Source organism: Pelodiscus sinensis, chromosome 4 (genome assembly GCF_049634645.1).
Source record: "Pelodiscus sinensis isolate JC-2024 chromosome 4, ASM4963464v1, whole genome shotgun sequence".
Taxonomy (NCBI): Eukaryota; Metazoa; Chordata; order Testudines; family Trionychidae; genus Pelodiscus; species Pelodiscus sinensis.
In genome coordinates, this window is record NC_134714.1 from 33997424 (window position 1) to 34020307 (window position 22884).

At 46.3% G+C, this 22884-nt stretch overlaps 1 protein-coding gene across 5 annotated transcripts in view; it reads left to right on the top strand.

The window, feature by feature from the left end:
• The window catches only part of EML5 (EMAP like 5), a 315990-nt gene that overhangs the window by 189619 nt on the left and 103487 nt on the right, over positions 1 to 22884 (top strand). For 3 of the 5 annotated variants that reach the window (XM_075926737.1, XM_075926739.1, XM_075926740.1), the window contains exons 26-27: positions 3480 to 3681; positions 7800 to 7926. In XM_075926737.1, the coding sequence (XP_075782852.1) occupies positions 3480 to 3681; positions 7800 to 7926 (329 nt within the window). Of the gene's footprint in view, positions 1 to 3479; positions 3682 to 7799; positions 7927 to 8444; positions 8460 to 22884 lie in introns of all 5 variants that reach the window. The other 2 variants (XM_075926736.1, XM_075926738.1) reach the window with 1 other exon arrangement.

The window sequence follows — 22884 nt, forward strand, 5'->3', positions numbered from 1 at the left end:
GATGCATTTCATCAGGACCTGGTGACTTGCTGACATCTAACTTTCCTAAGTGATTTTTAACTTGTTCTTTGTGTATCCTATCTTCTAAACTTACCCTCTCTCTGCTTGTATTCACTACGTTAGGCACACCTCCAGACTTCTCGGTGAAGACCGAAACAAAGAAGTCATTGAGCATCTCCACCATTTCCAAGTTTCCTGTTACTGCTTCTCCCTCCTCACTAAGCAGTGGGCCTACCCTGTCCTTGGTCTTCCTCTTGCTTTTAATGTATTTATAAAAGGTCTTCTTGTTTCCCTTTATGCCTGTAGCTAGGTTGATCTCATTTTGTGCCTTTGCCTTTCTAATCTTGCCCCTGCATTCCCGTGTTGCTTGCCTATATTCCTCCTTTGTTAGTTGTCCTAGTTTCCATTTTTTATATGACTCCTTTTTTATTTTGAGATCGTGCAAGATCTCCTTGTTAAGCCAAGCTGGTCTTTTGCCATATTTTCTATCTTTCCTACACAGCGGAATTGTTTGCTTTTGGGCCCTTAACAACGTCCCTTTGAAATACTTCCAACTCTCCTCAGTTGTTTTTCCCTTCAGTCTTGCTTCCCATGGGACCTTACCTACAAGTTCTCTGAGCTTATCAAAATCTGCCTTCCTGAAATCCATTACCTCAATTGTGCTGGTCTCCCTTCTACCTTTCCTTAAGATCATGAACTCTATTATTTCGTGATCACTGTCCCCTATGCTGTCTTCTACTTTCAAGTTCTCAACTAGTTCCTCCCTATTTGTTAAAACCAAATCCAGAACAGCTTCTCCTCTGGTAGCTTTTTCAACCTTCTGAAATAGAAAGTTGTCTCCAATGCAGTCCAGAAATTTATTGGATAGCCTGTGCCTCGCTGTGTTAGTTTCCCAACATATGTCTGGATAGTTGTAGTCCCCCATCACCACCAAATCTTGGGCTTTGGATAGTTTTGTTAATTGTTTAAAAAAGGCCTCATCCACCTCTTCCACCTGGCTAGGTGGCCTGTTGTAGACTCCTAGCATGATATCACCCTCGTTTTTTACCCCTTTTAGCTTAACCCAGAGACTCTCTACACAGCTATCTCCTACGTTCATCTCCACTTCAGTCCAAGTGTATACATTTTTAATATACAAGGCAACCCCTCCTCCCTTTTTTCCCTGTCTGTCCTTCCTGAGCAAGCCGTACCCTTCCATACCAACATTCCAATCATGCGTCCCATCCCACCAGGTTTCTGTAATACCAATGATATCATAGTTGTATTTATTGGTTAGCAATTCCAGTTCTTCCTGCTTATTACCCATACTTCTCGCATTTGTATATAGGCATCTAAGATACTGATTTGATCTTGCCTCCCTGTTGTGCCCTGACCCTCCTTTCTCCTTGCCATTGTAGGCCGTAGTCCCCCCCATTTCCAACCCATCTCCCAGTCCCGCACATGCAGCACTTACCTGTGGGCTTTGCTCACCTGCCCCCGACAAACCTAGTTTAAAGCCCTCCTCACAAGGTTAGCCAGTCTGTGTCCAAACAAGGCCTTCCCGCTCCTGGACAGGTGAACTCCATCTCCGCCAAGCAGTCCTTCCTGGAAGAGCACCCCGTGATCAAGGAAGCCGAATCCCTCCTGGTGACACCATCGTTGCAGCCAGGCATTCACCTCCAGGATGCACCTCTCTCTGCCCGGGCCCCTACCTTTGACAGGAAGGATAGAAGAAAATACCACCTGCGCTCCAAACTCCTTCACCAGTACTCCCAAAGCCCTGTAGTCACACTTGATCCGCTCAGTGTCACACCTGGCAGTATCATTTGTGCCCACGTGGATGAATAGCATGGGGTAGTAGTCAGAGGGCCAGATAATCCTCGACAATGCCTCCGAAACATCTCGGATACGGGCCCCTGGCAGACAGCATACCTCTCGAGATGAGCTGTCAGGGCGACAGATGGGTGCCTCCGTTCCCCTCAGAAGAGAGTCTCCAACCACCACTACCCTACGTTTCCTCCTTGCAGTGGTGGCAGGAGACTGCTCAACCTTGGTGGTGCAAGGCCTGGTCTCCTCCACTGTGGGGGGTGACTCCTTGTCTCCTGCTGAAAGTAAAGTGTAACGGTTATGTAACAACACAGTGGGAGGGTTAGGAGCAGGGGTGGAACACTGCCTGCTGCCGGAAGTAACCAGCTGCCAGTGCTCACCCTGCACCACTGCCTCCTCCATAAGTGGCTGGTCAACAGTCCCACATCCTAGGACAGTGACCTCCGTGGACTCCACAGGAATACTGTCCAGGAATTCCTCATGGCTTCGAATGCTCCTCAGCCTGGCCACCTCCTCCTGTAGCTCTCCCACCTGCTGCCTGAGAGATTCCACCAGCAGGCACCTTTCACAATGGTTGTCTCCCCCAGCCTGGAGATCACTCAGTGGGAATTGCAAGCCACAAATACAGCAAGACCACACCAGTACCTGGGTAGAGGCATCCATGCTCAGGTTCTCTGTCTGGATACAGGCACAGGTGGAGGAGACAGGAGAAGTACTGGCACAAGCGCTTCGGGTCTTCATCACCATCAGTCACTCCCTCTTCAACTCCCCTGTCTGCAGTCCCCTGTCCGCTTCGCTCCCCTGGTCGCACTGCTCTGGCTTTTTAAAGCCTGCTTGCCTAGGTCAGGCCTGCCCCCTTCTGAGTCACACAGGGGAAGGCTGAGCCTGAGGCTAATCAGAGGCAATCAAGGGAACAATGGCAGGCTCTCAGTCCCAACTGCCACAGAAGCTGAAACTGAAACTGCTAGCACTCACCTGGAATCAGACTCTCAATTCACACTTCAAACTGTAAAATTCAAACAGTCAGGCGCACACACTCTCACACCACAGCTTGTACTCTCACCGGGTAGCCTCTTCGGCGGTGGGGTCGCTTTGCTCTCCTTCACACAATACACAGTCAGCCTGTGAAACTCATTGCAGGAATATTGTAAAGGCCAAAAATGTAACTGGGTTCAAAGGAGAATTAGATATGTTGCTGGATAATTTATCTATCAACAGCAATTAGATAACATGGTCAGATTCGCAACCTATCGCTCCAAATGCTGATTGCCAGAAGCTGGTACTGGACAGCAGAGGATGGATCACCTGTTCTGTTTAATTTCCTCTGAAACATCTACCTATCAGAAGACAGGATAACAGGGCTAGATCGACCAGTGCTCTGAGCCAGCATTGTCATTCCCATATTCTTATTGTAAATTAGACTGATTTTGTTCCTCATTTTCGTAACCAGAGCCTTACTGGAAGTGTTGATCTGATTTACATTTCACCAAGTTGCTGGATGTGTGAGGAGTTTGTCAAATTATGTGATACAGAATAAATGAAAAGCTGCTTTAAAGCGTATGCTTTTAAAAGGTTAAGAATATAGCAGTGGAAAAAATGTTTTTATTATCAGTTTATTTTAATGTTATTTATAAGAGTTGATTAAATTTTTGTCTCTATTTGTTCATATTTAGGGAAAGTTTGGAAAATTTAAGAGGTATGTAGCCCATAGTACACACGTAACAAATGTTCGCTGGACTCATGAAGACAGTTTGTTGGTCACTGTTGGTGGGGCAGACACCTCTCTAATGCTGTGGACCTATGAGATGGAGGGACATCGAGATAGCAGGCAATATGATAGTGAAGAATCTGATCTAGATTCTGAGGAAGATGGAGGTCAGTAATATTCTTAAGAAATGCTAATTCAACTTATTTCTTTCAGAAAAATGCCAGTTTAGAAATAAAAATATTTATATAGCTGTTTTTACCCAAAGAGCTCAAACTACTTTAGAGACATTAATTAAACTTTATAACATTCTGTGTCGTGGAAGAACTTGCTTTAGCCAAGATTTGGTGTGTCAGCAGAATCTAACTGCCAGAAGATTTGGTGTGTCAGCAGAATCTAACTGCCAGAAAGGTATATAAATGTGCAGTCAGCAAAATAATGATCATGTTTCAACACCATTTATTTGAAAAATTATGAGGAAAAGGATATGTATGTCTCATGAAATCTACATCATGAAGAAATCTAGTCTTGAGATTTTCTAAAAATTCCTTGTCCATCATATCTAAGCCCAATAGCCTGAAATATGCTCATGTTAGTATTATCATAAAATTGTAAGATGAACAGGAGTAACAGTATTTAATCACATTTCAGATATTTCTGCAACACTGTATATATGAAAAAATATGAGTTATAAATGGTACCTATTCAAATCATAACTCGTGAGTTTGTTTGCTCAACATTTCCCTAAGGTCATTAGAACCTAACCTCTGTGCTCCCAAGTGAATTTTGCTTACTTCTGCTTCATTCAAGAATATTAATCACAATCTTCAGATCCTTCTAAACTATCTCTGCTAGATTTGGCTTCTTTTATCCCTAAATATTAGACTCTACTGAAAGTGAACACACTTTGTTGTCATTGGAATACATCAGATCACACCAAATAGGTATTTTGAATAATTAATTGGGGGGATTCTTCTACCCTCTTCCCTTGCTTCTTAAACAAGTCTTTAGTTTCTTTGTTGCAAACCTGTCACCATCTTCTAGGCTGCTCAAAAGATCTTGGCTATTTTACAGCTATCTACATAAATACAGGGAGAAAAAAATTGCCAAAAAAAAAAAGCATTTGGATCAGAATCAGCAAGTTGGGAGGTGAGAGTGACAGTATTTTGGTTACAGTTAATATATGTGTGATTGGCAGCTGGAATTTTGGAATCAGATCATAAGGAACCTCAACCCCAAGAATTTGGAGAACAGTTTGCACTGCAAACTGTTATATTACTGTATTAACGGATTTGTTTGGCACAATCTAAAATAAGTAGTTTATCTTTAGAAATGATTTTCTAAAGCTGATCTTAGGGCTATAGGTGCTGAACTAATAGTTAAATACATGCATAAAATAGCATAAACCCAAACAATGTAAGAATAAAATGTCAGAAAGGTATAATTTTAAACATAACCTTTGCCAATGAGACACACACATCAATTAAATTATTCATCTGGGGAATCTGTGCATTTTAAAGTGTTTGACAAGTCTTGATCTGATAACACCTAGGTATTCTGAGGAGCGTGTGTGTATAAAATGACACTGTGTAACAAACTGGGTCCAATTTATTTCAACTGATATTTTAATTTTGTAAGCTGTGCAGACACTGGCCCACCACTTTTATTTTTCTGTTACTTTCCTGGTGGAGTAGAAATCTAAACAAACCATAATACAGTGGTTCCCAACATTTTTACCTCATCCACTTTTACCCCTGTCTGCAGCCTTTCACAGAACTAAGACCCAGAGCTGAGGATGACAGGGAGGCAAAGAGAGGTGAAGGAAGCAGGAGCAGGGCCAGTAGCAGACACACCATGAGGACACTAATCTACAACCTGAGGGCATTAATTCAGGCCCCAGCCACATACTCTTGAACATTAGTCTGCACCCCCAGGGTGCACCCAACAATTTGGGAACCTCTGCCATACTGCTATCTTGGAAATGCTTGGGACTATAATTACAAATAAACTGCAGTACAGAGCAATCATTCACTGACTGTAAATTAAAGAGAAAAATTCAGACTTTCCCAATAGCTCTCTGCCAACATAAGAAATCATGATGTGATACGGACTTCCTCTATAGCAGTTCATATAGCTGCTAACCAAGTCATAGGGGTAATCTTCCCAGTCACGCCTCTCCCATGATATGCCCTTTATTTGAACTTAATATCAAGTCGACATTTACAAGTTTAAGGGAATAGTTGTGCAAAAACCTTGTGACAGGAAGCATGGAAATAACTATAAGTGAAGTAATTTGGTTTGAGATCTTCATTTGTGATGTAATTAGCAGACTTGTAATTGCAAATTTGGCATAGAAGACCTTATGGTGGTAGGATATTACTGCCCTTTGAAATACTTCTAATGTTGGTTTTCCATATTTTAGAGATTGTCTGGTAACCTGGTTTTCTTCTTTGAGTGCTTGCTTATGTCCATTCCACTTAGGTGTGTGCGTGTTGTGTGCATGAGTTCTGGAAACTTTTTTTTACCCTTAGCAGTACCCATTGGGCATGCTGGGGAGCCCCTTGGAGTGGTGCCGGTATAATCATGCATACAATCCCCTGCTGGCTCTCCATCCCCTCAATTCCTTCTTACAGCCCCTGAGCTGGAACACTTGACTTGGGATCCCAGGTATGCCCTGAGTACTCTTATCTCATGTAAATAGTTCTTTAGTGGTGTTATTGATTTTGTTGTTAGATAGTTAGTATATAGCCACAGAGAGGTAGCTGTGTTAGTCTGATCTTGGTAAAAAAAAAATAAAAGCAGTCATGTAGCACTTTAAAGACTAACAAAATAGTTTATTAGGTAATTTTGTTTTAGTTAATAGATAGTTGTTCCCTTTGTTCCCCCTCCGTGGGGAGGCATGCCGGCCCCAGGGCTTCAAACCATGCCTTCAGTGCTTGAAGCTGGGCTGGGAATGAACACCTTTTTTGCCCATCCACCCCCTAGCTCAGTGGTGGTGCAAGCTGTCTGCCAAAAGGAGAGGCAAGGACAACTGGGCCCCACGCCTAAGAGTAAGGACCCCAAAAAACTCGATCTCTTAGGGCAGAAGGCTTATGTGACAGCTGGGCTGAAGCTGAGGATTGTTGTTCTTCGAGATGTGTTGCTTATGTCCATTCCAATCCCACCCACCTCCCCTTCGTCAGAATGTCCAGCAAGAAGGAACTGAGGGGGTGAGGGTCATGGGATTATATGCGTGGTTATTCTGGCACCACTCTGGGGGGCTCCCTGGCTGGCCCTATAGGTACTGCTAAGGGTAAAAAGCTTCCGGAACTCATGTACGCAGCATGTACACACTTAAGTGGAATGGACATAAGCAACACATATCAAAGAACAACAGTTACGAGGTAAATAACTGTCTTTTCCTACTGATGTTTTTAAAATGGCTATTATTCACCCTCCCTTTATCTTTCAATCACTTCTGTTTTTAAATGGACTCCCTAATTTATTTTTTAGTTTTTATTTAAAAAAGGTGGAATGCAGTGGTGGTGGCGTTTCCTGCTTATTCTAGGATATTAGAGAGACAAGATGAGGCAGGTAATATCTTAAGCTGAAGAAGAGCTCTTGTTCCTTTACCTCTCTCCACCTCCCTATATTCTTGGCCCTTGCTCCAGGGTATATGTGAAAGAGTGCAGACAGGAATAAGGGTGGGTGAGGTAAAAAGTCTGGGAACCACTATAGTGTGTTTAGTTTAAGATAGAGATGGCCAACCTGTTACAGGCAAAGAGCCAAAATAGTTGTGCATATAGCTCAAAGAACTTAGGGGGGAAGGGAGTTGTCGAGCAAAAAAAAAGTCACCGCCACAGCAAAAAAAAAAAAAAAAAAAAAAGACACTGCCCCTTTAAAAAAGCCTCAGGTTGTCTTTTTGGCCACATCAGGCTCCTATCAGCCAGTGCCATCTTGCCAGCACCATTTGGCTTCACCGTGCCAGATGGCTCAGGGAACCGGGGGCCAGAGGCTGTTTCTAGGGGCACGGGGCGGCTTGCAAGCCACGGGAGAGGCTTCACGAGCCACACTTTAAGGGGGGGAAGAGCCGCAGGTTGGCCACAGCTGGTTTAAGATATCTGCTTCCCTAGCAAGAATTTGGTCTAATAAAAAATATTATCTCAGACAACCCTGTCTCTTTATTGTATTACTTTTTATTTTATTGTCTACTGCTCTAGCAGAAGGGAGGCTAAAGAAATAAAATAATTATATATTATTTTTCACTTTCTATTTCTCTTCAACTTGTTTACTATATTGATGTTGTTAGGTTATGACAGTGATGTGACACGAGAGAATGAAATGAATTACACCATCAAAGCCTTATCAACAAACATCAGACCAATGCTTGGAATTAAGCCTCATTTGCAACAAAAGGAGCCATCGCTAGATGAAAGGTAATTTCTAAATTGGAGTCATATTTAGCTAAAATTGTAATAGATATATTTTAGAATAGAACATAATTACATTGATTCACTAAGATAGAAGGTTCCACATGATGCTTCTTTAAATACTTGGGAACTTGTATACATAAAAACAATTAAAGCACTGAAAAACTAAGGATATACCATAATTAAGATTGTCCATACAAATTTAATTTGAACCCCTTGTCAAAAGTACAGTGGTATTGTAAACTAAGTGCTGATCCAGCTCCCCAATGAAGTCTGTGTTAAGATTCCTATGATGTCAGTGGGATCAAGGCCTAAAGGATAGGACCAACACCTTCTAATTAGGGAGACTGAAGGAGTAATAGAGATAAAATTTGATTCACTGCATGCATTTTCATATTTAACCAAAATATCTGCTAGAATATTACTGTAATTCTGTTCTGTTCAAACATTTTACAAGACCTGCTTAAAATACATTACGATTTTTGTTTTCTGTCTTTGTTTTTCCCGTTTTGCTTCTTGTAAAGGCAAGGAGTAGTACGGTAAGTTTCTTATCTTTATAATAATCCAGGATAAAGATTTTTTTACACAACTTTGAAAACTGGAGTTGTACATTGATGCAGTAATCAATGCTAAAAATAGCATTATGCTGTTTGTTAAAATGGCAGATTGTTACTGGACAGTGAAGGAATTAAGGGACAAATAAAGAGCTCAATATATAATCTGAGTAGCTGGAATGGGCATGAAGTAGAAGAACATGGAGTCAGGAGTCTTTCCTCTTTCTCCTGGTTGAAGAACAGTTCTTCTTTGAGTGCTTGCTCATGTCCATTCCACTTAGGTGTATGCATGCTGCGTGCACGGATTGTCGGAGTGTTTTTCCCGCTGGCCCTCTACTTCCTCAGTTTCTTTTTACTGCCGGGACGGTTGTTGGCCACATCCCAGCAGTTTTAAACCCCAGACTCAGCATGAGAGAGATTCACGCTTGAAAATACTGCTACTGGAGTCAGTGCTTCGCCCGGCACCGGTGACGGTACCAGAATCTCACAGAGCTCCGCACTCAGTGCAGGTGGCACTGGGATTCTCGGGGGGGCCTCGTTGGCATCGAGATGTCCTTCGGCCTGGCATCATTTGCAGTCGCTGATTGGGCTCCTGGCATCGATCCAGCTCCCGGAGCCATTCCCACTCCTGGCACCGCGAGTGGCATTGCAGAACCTCGGGCCATTTGCTACCGGAGACCTGACCCCCACAGTGGCAACACCGAAACAAGTGGTCCTTTGGGACTTTATGGACATACCATCAAGCCAAGAGAGTGCTCCTTTCACTGCAGGATCCTCATGTTGGGGGCCCCAAGTGCTGCCTTTGGCCATGCCGTTATCCAGCACCTCAGCACTGCAGGCCTTGTCAAGGTGAATTCCCTCAGCCCCCTTGGGAGGGCGTGGAGGATCAAGGCCCATCGAGTCACTTGGCCCCCTCTCAGGCCTCATAGTAGCCACATGAACTGGAGAACTCTGACCTAACGGTTGATATACATAAGAACATAAGAACGGCCGTATTGGGTCAGACCAAAGGTCCATCTAGCCCAGTATCCTGTCTGTAGACAGTGGCCAGCACCAGGTGCCCCAGAGAGGGTGGAACGAAGACAATGATCAAGCGATTTGTCTCCTGCCATCCCTCTCCAGCCTCTGACAAACAGAGGCCAGGGACACCATTTCTATCCCCTGGCTAATAGCCTTTTATGGACCTAACCTCCATGAAATTACCTAGCTTCTCTTTAAACTCTGTTATAGTCCTAGCCTTCACAGCCACTTCTGGCAAGGAGTTCCACAGGTTGACTACACGCTGTGTGAAGAAGAACTTTCTTTTATTAGTTTTAAACCTGCTCCCCATTAATTTCATTTGGTGTCCTCTATTTCTTCTATTTAGGGAACTAATAAATAACTTTTCTTTATCTTTTCTCTACACCACTCATGATTTTATATACCTCTATCATATCCCCCCTCAGTCTCCTCTTTTCTAAACTGAAAAGTCCCAGTCGCTTTAACCTCTCCTCATATGTGACCAGTTCCAAACCCTGAATCATTTTAGTTGCCCTATTCTGAACCCTTTCCAAGGCCAAAATATCTTTTTTGAGGTGAGGAGACCACATCTGTACACAGTATTCAAGATGTGGGCATACCATAGTTTTATACAGGGGCAGTAAGATATTCTGTGTCTTATTTTCTATCCATTTCTTAATAATTCCTAGCACTCTATTTGCCTTTTTGACCGCCGCTGCACACTGTGTGGAAGTTTTCAGAGAACTATCTTGGGGCGGAAGAGGCGGTTCCCGCTCCTGCCCTGGGCCTCTTCCTACCTGGTTCATTGGGGTTCCTTCCCACGTACTTCTCCAGCTTGCTGCGCCCTCTGGGCCGGTTTCTCCTCAGCGGGCAGCCTCTGGGATGCACCAGCTTGCTTCCGCATCCCCACCGGCCTCTTCCAGAGTCTCTGGTGACAGCTGTGCGGGAGCTCCCTTCACAGGTCCTTCTCCTCTGGCTGCCACCCCTGACTGAGTCCTTCCCCAGGCTTTTATAGTGGAGCTACAGCCCGGGCATGCTCGGTAGGGCTGTGGGGGAGGGGCCTCTGCAGCCAGGTAACCCTGGCTGGGCTCTGCAGGCTCAGTGCGGGACTGCCTCACCCTGTCACAGATGTTAATAGACTATTTGTTGTTTTTTAAGTTTTTCCTGTTACAGACTGGCTCGGCTAACCTTTTGAAACTTATCTAACCAATGTTCTCTTCCCCCCGCCCCCTCTAATTTTTTTCTCCCCTCCCTCCCATCCTTCCCTTATTTATTCTTGGCTCTGGACTTCCAACACTCCGGTCATCTGAAGAAGTGGGCTGTGCCCACAAAAGCTATGGGTATGTCTACATCTTGCCAGGGTATGCTAGAACTGGTAGAACTAATTCGAACTACCTACTCCGTGCCGCGTGTAGCCGCGGGCACGGAGTCCAAACTACCGGGTGGTGCCCGGCAAGATGCAAATGAAGCTGAAGGGATATTTAAATCCCGGGCTTCATTTGCAACTTCGATTGACTACATTAACCACCCTAGTTAGAACTAGGGTGGTAGTGTAGATATACCCTACATGTTTTGTTAGTCTTTAAAGTGGTACCAGACTATTTGTTGTTTAAGTTTTTCACATATCCCTTGTCAGGAGATATTCCTCAGGTTGGGCCTTATCCTAAATGAGGCCAAATCCACTCTGATCTCCACTCAAACGATACAGTTTGTGGGGGCTTATCTGGACATGATGAGAGCCAGGGCTTCCCTGCTCTTAGTGCCCTTCATTGGCAATAAAGAAGGCCGTCCTGAGGCTCCAATCTTTCCCAGTCACGATGGCCTGGAGTTCTATGAGGCTGTTGGGGTTCATGATGGCCTGCACTTATGTGGTATGACATGCCAGGTTCAGGTTACGACTGCTCTAGCTCTGGCTGGTGTGGACCCACAACCCAGCATTCTAGCACATGAACACGGTAGTAATGGTGCCTGCAGACGTGTTGAAATCCCTCAACTGGTGACTGTGCAAGAAGGTGGTCTGAGAAGAGATTTCACAGCCCTTCCCTGTCCATTCACCTGGTTACAGACACTTCCGATACAGGTTGGGGAGCCTAACTCAGAAAGCTACAGACACAAATGTATGTGGGGCCCCACAGACCTCTCCCTCCAGATCAACGTAAGGGAGTTGAGAGCTATTCACCTTGTATGCGGTGTCTTCCTGCCACAGCTTCGAAATAATCTTGCGGATGATACCAAACTGTTTAGGATAGTTAAGACAGAAGCAGACTGTGAGGGACTCCAAAAAGATCTCGCCAAACTGAGTGATTGAGCAACAAAATGGCAAATGAAATTTAATGTGGATAAGTGTAAAGTAATGCACATCGGGGAAAAATAACCCCAACTATAGGTACAGTATTATGGGGGCTAATTTGGCTATGACAAATCAGGAAAGAGATCTTGGAGTTATCGTGGATAGTTCTCTGAAAACTTCCACACAATGTGCAGAGGTGGTCAAAAAGGCAAATAGGATGCTAGGAATTACTAAGAAAGGGATAGAAAATAAGACCCAGAATATCTTACTGCCCCTGTATAAAACTATGGTACGCCCACATCTTGAATACTGTGTACAGATGTGGTCTCCTCACCTCAAAAAAGATATTTTGGCCTTGGAAACAGTCCAGAAAAGGGCAACTAAAATGATTAGGGGTTTGGAACGGGTCCCATATGAAGAGAGGTGAAAGCAACTGGGACCTTTCAGTTTAGAAAAGAGGAGGCTGAGGAGGGATATGATAGAGGTATATATAATCATGAGTGGTATGGAGAGGGCGGATAAAGAAAAGTTATTTATTATTTCCCATAATAGAAGAACTAGAGAACACCAAATGAAATTAATGGGTAGCAGGTTTAAAACTAATAAAAGAAAGTTCTTCTTCACACAGCATGTAGTCACCCTGTGGAACTCCTTGCCAGAGGAAGCTGTGAAGGTTAGGACTATAACAGAGTTTAAAGGGAAGCTAGGTAATTTCATGGAGGTTTGGTCCATAAAAGACTATTAGTCAGGGGATAGAAATGGTGTCCCTGGCCTCTGTTTGTCAGAGGCTGGAGAAGGATGGCACGAGAAAATCGTTTGATCATTGTCTTCAGTCCACCCTCTCTGGGGCACCTGGTGCTGGCCACTGTTGGCAGACAGGCTACTGGGCTAGATGGACCTTAGGTCTGACACAGTACTGCCGTTCTTATGTAAGAGCATTTTGATTTTGATGGATTATATGGCAGCGATATTTTATATAAACAGACAGGGTGGTGCCCGCTCCTATCCCCTGTGCAGGGAAGCCCTCCTCCTCTAGGAGTTCTGCATAGCTCACGATATCCAATCAGTGTTCACTTTCCTCCCTGGAGTCCAGAATGGGTTGGCGGATCCCCTCAGCAGGTTTTTCAAGGGGCATGAGTGGTCTCTCAGGGTGGATGTAGCCCTGTCTATTTTCCACAGGTGAGGTTTTTCCCACTTAGACCTGTTTGTGACTTGCTGCAATAGAAAGTGTCCCTGCTTCTGCTCCCTCTTTAACCACAGCCCAGAGTCTCTGGGGGATGCCCTCATGATCCCTTGGCCTCAGGGCCTTCTTTATGCCTTCCCCCCTTTCCTGCTGGTCTACAGGGAGATTCTCAGGATCAGGGAATTTCAGGCCTCTGTGATCCTGATAGCTCCTATGTGGCCTCGAAAGCACTGGTTCCCTCCTCGTGCTTTCAGTAGAGCAGCCTCTGGCCCTCCCCCTGTTCCTGGACCCAATATCTCAGGAATTTGGCAGGCTTCGGTATCTGAATCTCTGCTCCCTGCACCTCATGGCATTGAAGCTCAATGGCTGACCACAATGGAGAGGCAGTGTTCAGAACGATCCAGGCAGTTCTCTTGCGGAGTTGTAAACCTTCCACAAGGTCCTCTTACCTGGCGAAATGGAAACACTTCTTTCTCTGGTCAGAGGGTAAAGGATTCTCTCCTATGGAAGTCCCTGTGCCGGCTATTTTGGGTTACTCTCTGGGCCATAGGCTCCAGGGTCTGACCCCTTCCTCAGTATGGGTGCACCTGGCAGCCAACTTGGCTTTTCATTCAGGTTCATGTGGCAGGCCCCGTGATGCACTGTTTTCTTAAGGTGCTGGATATGGTCTACCAACAGGTGCATGAGCCCTTGCCCTCTTATGACCTCAATTTGATTCTCACAAGGCTCATGCCCCGCCCCCTTTTTGAACCGTTGGTTTTGTGCTCCCTCCTGCAGCTCTCTTGGAAGGTTTTTCCTGGTGACCATTACCTCTGCCAGGCAAGTGTCAGAACTGAGAGTTCTAATGATGGACCCTCTGTATATGGTCATTTTTAAGGATAAGGTCAGGCCGCATCCCCACCCTGCCTTTCTTCCCAATATGGTCTCTCACTTTCAAGTTCACCAAGACATTTTCCTTTCCATTTTTTACCCAAAGCCCCATGGCTCTGGAACAGAACAGGCTCTACACACTCTGGATGTGAGACGTGCTTTAGCTTTTTATTTAGAAAGGACCAAACCCTTCCGTAAGTCCTCCCAATTGTTTGTGTCCATAGCAGACAGGACGAAGGGGCAGCCTGCGTCAGCCCAGCATATTTCATCCTGAATCACAGCCTGCATAAAGGCATGCTACGAGCTGGCACGGGTTCTGGCTCCATCTATCATGGTGGCCCACTCCACCAGGGTCCAGGTGTCTTCCATGGCCTTTGCTGCTCAGTTGCCCATCGTAGAGATTTGCAGGGCGGCTACCTGGTTGTCAGTGCACACCTTTGCAAACCACTATGCCATAGCACATTCTCCACAGGGAGAATGCCACTGTTTGTCGGCCTCTCAGGCTCTGACCTCGCCTCCTGGGATTTGGCTTTGGAGTGGACATGAGCAAGCACTTGAAGAAGAAAAAACAGTTATTTACCTTCATAGCTGTTGTTCTTCAGGATATGTTGCTCATGTCTATTCCACATTCCACCCACCTCCCCTGCATCGGAAGTTTCCAGCAAGAAGGATCTGGTGGGGGAGGGCCAGCAGGGATATATATGTACCAATAAAGCGACACCACTCCAGAAGGCTCCCCTGCTGGCCCATCGGGTACCGCTAAGGGAAAACTCTCAGACAGTCTCTGCACACAGCGGACATACACCTAAGTGGAATTGACATGAGCAATACATCTCAAAGAACAACAGTTACAAAGGTATGTAACCATTTTTGTTGAGGTTATATTAGTCCAATAGCTGAAATAATCTCCTTGGATCTTTTATGCAAACCTCTCTGAGCAAGAGAGATGTAGTATCCATACTGTGTTATATACTCTGGCCACACGCCATCCATGTCTTCGCCCCTCCCAACTTTGAGTAAAATTGGGGTCCACACTGTACATGAGGAGGTTGAATCCCTAGCATGCCTGGCCTCCACTTGCATAGTGGAAGCATTGTACTTCCATTGTTAAGAGGTCTTCTGAGGTTTTCAAAGAGAGTGTTGTATTGTCTCTTGGTACGCCATTCCGATCAACACTGTTTTATTCTTATGAAGGGAGAGCAAGTATTTCTAACTTAATTCCATAACAGAACAGAGAGAAAGACAATACCTGCTCATGCCTATGATAGTGCTCAGATAGTATATGGTATACATCCCAATTCACGTGTTTACCAATGCAGATTTTTGCATAAAGAGTTAAGGAGGATTGTTCCTTTGATACTTTCCGTGTGTTCACTTACGTTGTAGTTGAGAATACTATATACATCAAACAGAGGGCCTATGAGTGTCTGTAGTATGAATAACCATATCTGCCTAAGTATTGCAAAAAAAAGTTTAAATATCATCTGTAAACTTGTGTGTAAACAAGGCATTATATTCTAGAAGTTATCCTAATCTTTTAAGTATATAGGGCTGTAATATTACATTTTTCATAGGACAGAGAGAAATGGATATTGCCAGATAATGGAGTTTAAGATTAAGTACATCTGTGATGTAGATAGTATGACTTCAGGTGTTGTGTTCAAGATGTTTGTGATGGTAACTATGCCTGAGTTTTCTTTAGGGATGAAAAGGGTTAACCAGTTAACTAGCAACTGGTCCGTCCGGAGCAGCCCCTTGCCCGCCACTAGAGCTAGACCTACCACTCCATACTGTGGGAGAAAAGCACTCATGCTCGGCTCAGCCAAATCAGCCCTACCCATGGTATGGTGCATCAGGCTCAGCCTGGCCTAGCCGCAGCAGCCTATGGCAGGGCGGAAGTAGCCTGCAGTGTGGTGGAGCAGCTACTGAACCTGGCTAACTGATTAAACATAATGTTCTTCTTTGAGTGCTTGTTAACATTGATTCTAATCAGGTGTGCATGTGTTGCATGCACAAGGTTTGGAAACATTTTCCCCTAGCAACTCCTAGAGGGTCAGAAGTGGAGACCCCTATAGTGCCACCATTATATCAGCCCTTAGGTACCACTACCAACCTGGCACCCCACAAAATTGCCTTTGATATGCAGCAGTGCAGAGTGGCAGGGGGCTCCTCAGGAGTGGGGCCGGAGCGTACTGGCTGCTGGCCCCACCCCAGGGGACTATAGAATAAGAATTCATGAGGTTAATCGACTATTCAATTAACCGATATTTAACATCCCTAGTCCAGCACACAACATAGCACCAGGGGACCAAAGTCTGGTGTAGGTGCTGAACTCCTTTTCCACACTGGACATATGAGGCCACAAGGAACCTCTGAGATTTCAGAAACCAAGCACCTTCAATGTGAGACAAGCTACCAGTGTCGCCTAGAGCACCACAATCTAGATGCAAGCCAGCTATGATAAAGTGACCTCAGTCTCCAGACCAGCATTGTTGGAGGTTCACGCCTTTGGCACTGGTTCTTCTGGGACCTCTGCCGGCACCACAGAGGTCAGACGAATTCCTGTTGCAGGAGCTTCAACACCAACACATGGAGTCTAGGGCTATTGCATCCACTGGGTCCCAGTCCTGTAAGGGTCAGCATTGATCAACTTCAGGATCCTCACAGCACTGTTCCCCAGCACCACTGCCTTCCCGGCACAAGATTCCGGTACTAGGCTCTTTGGCCCCATCATGGTCTTCACCCTCAGCATCCAATTCTGACATAACTTCTCTTTACTCACATAAAGTTGCAGCAGTAGGCACAGAGGAGACCCATCAGTGCTGTGGAAGTCTCAATGGCCCCTTCCAACAATATGGCCATTTTGGACTCCCGTGGGCATATCATCAGGCCCAGGTTGCTTAAGAGGATCCAGGTCTGTGGCATCCACTCATCATGGCTCCAGATCCCCAAGGACCCCCTCAGCCATGGTCTCCCAGACTATGCAGGAAGGCATGCCACCCACAGAGGTCTCAGGTCCTACTCTTAGGTAACCACAGAGACCTCCTTCGCAAAAAAAAGGGGAAAAGTGCAGGGCCAAGTGCATCCTGGACCACTTGCAGACCCCCCTACCTCCACAAGCCTCCTCATTCTCCTCCCCGGATGAGGCAGTGGTAGGGCTTCCTCCAGTTGACCATAGGACATACCAGGAGCCCCTGAGAAGGGTGGCACACAATATGAGCCTTCCAACGGATGATCCAGTGGTAGACATTTTAGCCCAATAAGGTCCCTCAAGGATGGCGCTTCCCATTATAAAGACCATGCAGATCAATTATAATTCATTATGGCAGACTCTAGCCTCAATACCACCCACAGTGTGGGGTGTGAAAAGGAGGCACTTTGTGCCCTCCAAGGGTTATGAATTCCTTTTCTTGCACCCCCATCCCACCTCCCTGGTGGTTTTGGCTGTATATGAAAAGGAGAGAGAAGTTCAACAAGTCTCCTAAGGCCAAGAAGAAAGAAACTTGACCTCTTTGGCAGAAGACTTATTCAGTTGGAGGGCTCGAGCTGAGGAGAATGAACCAGCAGACTATCGTCAGTAGATATTCATATAAATCATGGGAGGCAATGGTTAAGTTCAAGGAGCTCCTTCCTCTAGACTCCAGGCAGGAATTCTCGGCACTCACAGAGATGGACAGAACAGTAGCCAGAACCTCACAGCAGGCCTCGCTTGACTCGGCAGCAAGAACCCTATCTACAGGGATAGTGATGCCCTGGTCTGCATGGCTTCGGTCTTCAGGACTGTCACCAGAGGTCCAACAGACTCTACAGGAGCTTCCCTTTGAAGGGATTGGCCTCTTTTTAGAGCAAATCGGACTCCAAGCTCCATTCTCTGAAAGATTTGAAGGCTACCATGAAGTTGCTTGGTATGCACACTCTAGAAAACCAGAGGATATTCCCTGCAATTCTCTTTACCCCCATCCTTCCAATCTCCTTCCCCATCCCACTTCAGGATCCCTCTCTCAGGTATCTCATTCACTCATTATGTTAGGTGTGATTCGAGAAGTACCTCTCAGGGTAAGAGTCAAGGAGTTTTATTCCTGATATTTCCTAATTCCAAAGGCCAACGATGGGCTGAGGCCCATACTAGACCTGCAAGATCTTAACTGGTACGTGTAAAATCAAAAATTCAGCATGGGCTCCCTAGCCTCCATTATCCCATCTTTAGATCCGGGCAACTGGTATGCTGCCCTTGCCATGAAGGATGCATACTTCCATATTGCAATCCTTCCTGTGCACAGGTGCTACCTCAGGTTCCCCAGGTGGTGTTCAACAATCGTTCCCATTTGGCCTGTCTACTGTGCTATGAGTGTTCACCAAGTGCATGTCAGTGGTGGCTGCCTTCCTTTGCAAGAAAGGGGTCCAAATCTTCCCTTATCTGGATGGATGGCTGCTAAAATGATGCGCCAGAGAACAAATAAAGACCTATGTCCACCTGACTCTCACTTTGTTCTGCTTGTTAGGCCTCCTCAATTAGGAAAAATCCATACTGACGCCTTCACAAAGAATAGAATTCATTAGAGTGACTCTCAACTCGATTCAGGCAAGACCCAATCTTCTGAGCTCTAGATTTCAAACGATGATGGGCATTATATCACTGCTTGATGAATGCCCAACCATTAAGGTGAGGACGTGCCTATGCCTATTGGGGCACATGGCATCATGCTGCCATGTAGTTGGGCATGCAAGGCTCTTCCTCAGGCCTCTCCAGACATGGCTAGCCTCGGTGTACCACCCATTGCAGGACAGTCTGGATATGATGGTGTCAATTCCCCAAACAGTAACTGCCACCTTCTCATGGTGGTTGGACCCAAGCAATGTCTGTGAAGGGGTGTCTTCCATTCCCCAGTCTTCCACAATGATGTTTGTAACAGATGCCTTGGACGTTGGGTGGGAAACCCATCTGGGGAGCCTAAGGACCCAGGGCAAGTGGAACTCCACAGACTCTGCTCTCTATATCAAGGCCAAGGAGTTCAGAGCAGTCAGGCTTACCTGTCAGGCATTCCACTCACAGATTCGGGGCCATAGCACTGCAATGTTCTACATAAGCAGGCAGGGAGGGAGTGAGATCCTCACCTCTATGCCTGGAAGCCCAGTGGCTCTGGATATTCTGCAGAGAGCACTCAATCCATTTAGAGGCTCATTACCTCCTGGGCCAGCAGAACAGACTAACAGATGTTCTCAGTTGGTCATTCATGGTATGTAAGTGGTCTGTCAGAACAGATGTCATCCATTCCATCTTCCAGAGGTGGCGATTTCCCCAGATAGACTTGTTTGCCACGAGGGACAACAAGAAGTGCAAATACTTCTGCTCATTTCAGAACTGCTGTCACGGTTCTATCACGGACACATTCGCAATTCAGTGGGGCATGGGGAGAGGCAACTGATGTACAACATTTCTCCCAATACTTCTGATCCACAGGGTGCTGCTGAAGGTCTGCAGGGACAGAGCATACCTTATATCCTGGTGGTGCTGGTTTGGCCCTGCCAAAACTAGCTCTCCACGTTCCTAGATCTGTCAGCAAAGGCCCCAATAGTTCTCCCATTGTACCTGGACTTTATAATGGAGGACTAGGGGATGTTTCACACATCCAGACCTCCAGTCTCTCTCCACCTCGTGGCATGGAGGCAGAGTTGCTTAATACCTCAGACTGCAATGCTCAGCTCAGGCACAGAAGGTACTGCTAGGTAGTAGGAAGCCCTCCACCAGAGCTGCCTACCTGGCTAAGTGGAAGAGGTTCTTTTGTTGGTGTGAGCAACATGACATTTTACCTGCTCAGGCCCCAGTGTCCCTGGTTTTGGATTACCTCCTTCATTTGAGAACCCAGGGGTTGGCACCCTCTTCCATTAAAGTCCACCTAGCAGCTATGCCACCATTGACCCAGGTTGTTCCCACCATTCTGTTTTCACACCATATGGTGACTTGTTTCAGAAATGGACTAGATAGGCTTTTCCCTTACTCCTGCTTGCTTATGCCTACGTGGAACCTCAACTTGATTTTCAGTAAACTTATGGCTCCTCCCTTTGAACCATTGGCTATATGTTCCTTACTGCACTTTCACTTAAGGTTGAATACCTGGTAGTCATTACATCTGCCAGAATGGTGTCTGAGTTGAGAGTGCGTTCATCAGAGTCCCTATATGTAGTCTTCCATAGGGACAAGGTGCAGTGTAAGCCCCACCGTACTTTCCTACCAAAAGTGATTTCCCAATTTCACCTGGGTCAGGATCTTTTCCTGCTGGTATTCTACCCTAAGCCTCTCGCTAACACTAGACAAAGGTCACACCACACATTCTAGATGTGCGTAGGGCTCTGGCTTTTTATATTAAATGAACAAGAGTCTTTAGGAGATCTACACATTTATTCATAGCAATAGTAGATAGGCTGAAAGGTGACCCAGTCTCAGCCCAGTATATATCCTCGTGGACAGTGTGATGTAAATACACCTGCTATGACTTAGCAGGAATCATGCTCCCTTTGGTGATGGGACATTCCATCAGGGTCCATGCTTCCTCCATTGTGTTTCTGGGGTAAGTTCCTGTTAAAAAAATATGCAGGGTGGCAACATGGTCATCAGTACAAATGTTTACAACACACTATGTCATCAATAAGTTCTCAAGGGCTGATGCAGCTATTGGTAGGGCAGAGTTACAATCACGGATTCCTAACTTCGATCTCACCTCAACAGCGTAGTGGCTTGGGAGTTACCAGATTGGGATCAAGGTGAACAAGCACTCGAAGAAGAAAGGACAGTTACCTTTTTCTTATAACTGATGTTCTTTGAGATGCGTTGTTCATGTCCATTTCAATACCCACCCTCCTTCTCCACTGTTGGAATAGCTGGCAAGAAGGAACCAAGGGAGGGGCCAGGTTGGCAATGGTATATAAGTGCTGATGTAACAGTGACACTCTAAGGGTATGTGTACACTACAGCATTAATTCAAGTTATCTTAATTTGAAATAGTTAATTCGAATTAAGCTAAATGCAGTTTGAATTAGCGTTTTGCTATTTCAAAATTGCGCATCCACACTGAGTGGACTCTGAATCGGAGTTAAGGATAGCCGGAACCAGTTCCAGCAGGGCACCAGGTCAGGACTTTCATGTGTGGGGCTGCTGCCTGAGGCTATCTGAGGTCTGTGCTTAAAGGGACCCTATCCCCATCCCGGACAGACACTCAGGTTTCCCTGCTTGCTTGTCTACTTCGATGAGGGACAGCAAAGCATTTGTGTCTCTGCATGCTCTGCTTGCCCTCTCTCAGGATACCACAGCACTCTACCACAGGGAGACAGAGCTGCCCCTGGGTATTCTGGTGCATCTTGTGGACATGTTACCATCAGCCTGGCTGCACTTGCTGCAGGCTGCGATCTGGGAGGTCCATTGGGAGGCTGTCAGTATCCAGGGGGCCCTGTGGGAGAACTTCCTCCCCAAGGAGCACTAAGAGCCTCCCTGGTCTTACCCAATGGGGCTTGTGCCCCATTCCTCCCTTACATCCTTCTACTTACCTCTCCCTAGCTCCCTCTTCCTGATGTCAAATAAAATACACTTTTTTTCAAAAATAGAAAGTCTGTTTATTTAACAAAATGGCGGGGGAAGGGGGTGAACCTCTGGGGAAACTGGAGAAAGGAGGTGGGAGAGGGGAGGAGAGAGGGTGGGAGAGGGAAGGGGGAAAACTGGGAGGAGGGAGCTGGAAGGAGGAAGCAAGGGGAGGAAGAGGGAGGGGAAGTTCAGCGCTCAGGGCTGGGGGTCTTGTCAGGCCACATGTCTCCCAGCACGGCGGGTGCAGGGGCCTTGGTGTCCCCGGGGGGATGGGGAGGAGGGTGTGGAGGTTGAGGAGGAAGAGGCGGGAGGGGGAGAAGAAGTGGGAGAAGGAATGGTAACTGAGGGGGCAGCAGACGCTGGAGCAGCATGAGGCAGCACGCTCTGCACCAGGGTCTGCATATGGGTATGGATGGCATGACCCTGGGCAAGCAGTTCCCTCCAGAACTCCTGTTCTTTCTGTGCCTGCTGCTTCATGATGCAGGTCAGGGCTTGCAGGACCCCTAGGTGCTGCTTTCGGTACCCCTGCCGTGTTGTGGTCATCCTGTGGAGCCCTCGGGTGCGGGAGCATGTCCCAGGTGGGGTGGTGCACCCTGCACATGCAGCTGGTGCGGCTGTGGAGAAAGAAGAGAAGTCGTCAGTTCTCCCTGGGGACACAGTGGGTGAAACCCAGCCTCCCTCTGCGAGGTGAGGGTGACCGTGCCTTGCACCATCAGAGCCACTGTGCTTGCACAGAGGCATTGGTCAGAATGTCCGGCTATCTCCAGGAGTGGGAGCTGCCTCGAGACCTCATCCATTCCCCTGTGCTGTGTATAGTGTGGGTGAGGTGGGGGCTTGTGAAGGGAGGGCGTCCTGCTGTGTCCCACCCCGGGGTCAGGAGCTGTCAGCTGAAATGGTCAGGGCAGTGTGTGTGTGTGTGTGTGTGTTACACCCAAGTCTTCAACTGCTGAGGCGCAAAGTCTTGTTGCAGTGGGCAGCCTAGGAGGCTGGAGGGCGCCCCGGTGTGTGTGTGCGCTATACACCCGAGACTTCAACTGCTGAGACCGGGGTCCCTTGCAGTGGGCAACCTGGAGGAGGTTGACGGGTGCCCCAATAAGTTTATAGGGAGAGCTTATAACACCTCAGATTTTAGCTGCTAGAATCCAAGATTCTCCCTATACCTGTCCCTTTGACCGGCTGAAGTTCTTTTGTTTGTGTTCGGTTCGGGTACAGCAGCACGGGTTCAAGTCAGAAGCTTGATACTCACTGGCTTATTATAGGAGAAAGAAAGAGAAAATAAAATAAAAGAAACTTGGTTCAATATATATATATATATTATAAGTGAATGAGGGCATCCCACTTATTCCCAAAGTTTATAGCTAAATCACCTTACCGAAGGCAGTTTACAATAGAAATGAAGCAGTTTGCCTTAAGAAACTATAATAAAGTAACTAAACTTATAACAGAGAGACAATTAGAGTGTACACATAAAGAAAACACATAGCAGGTACAA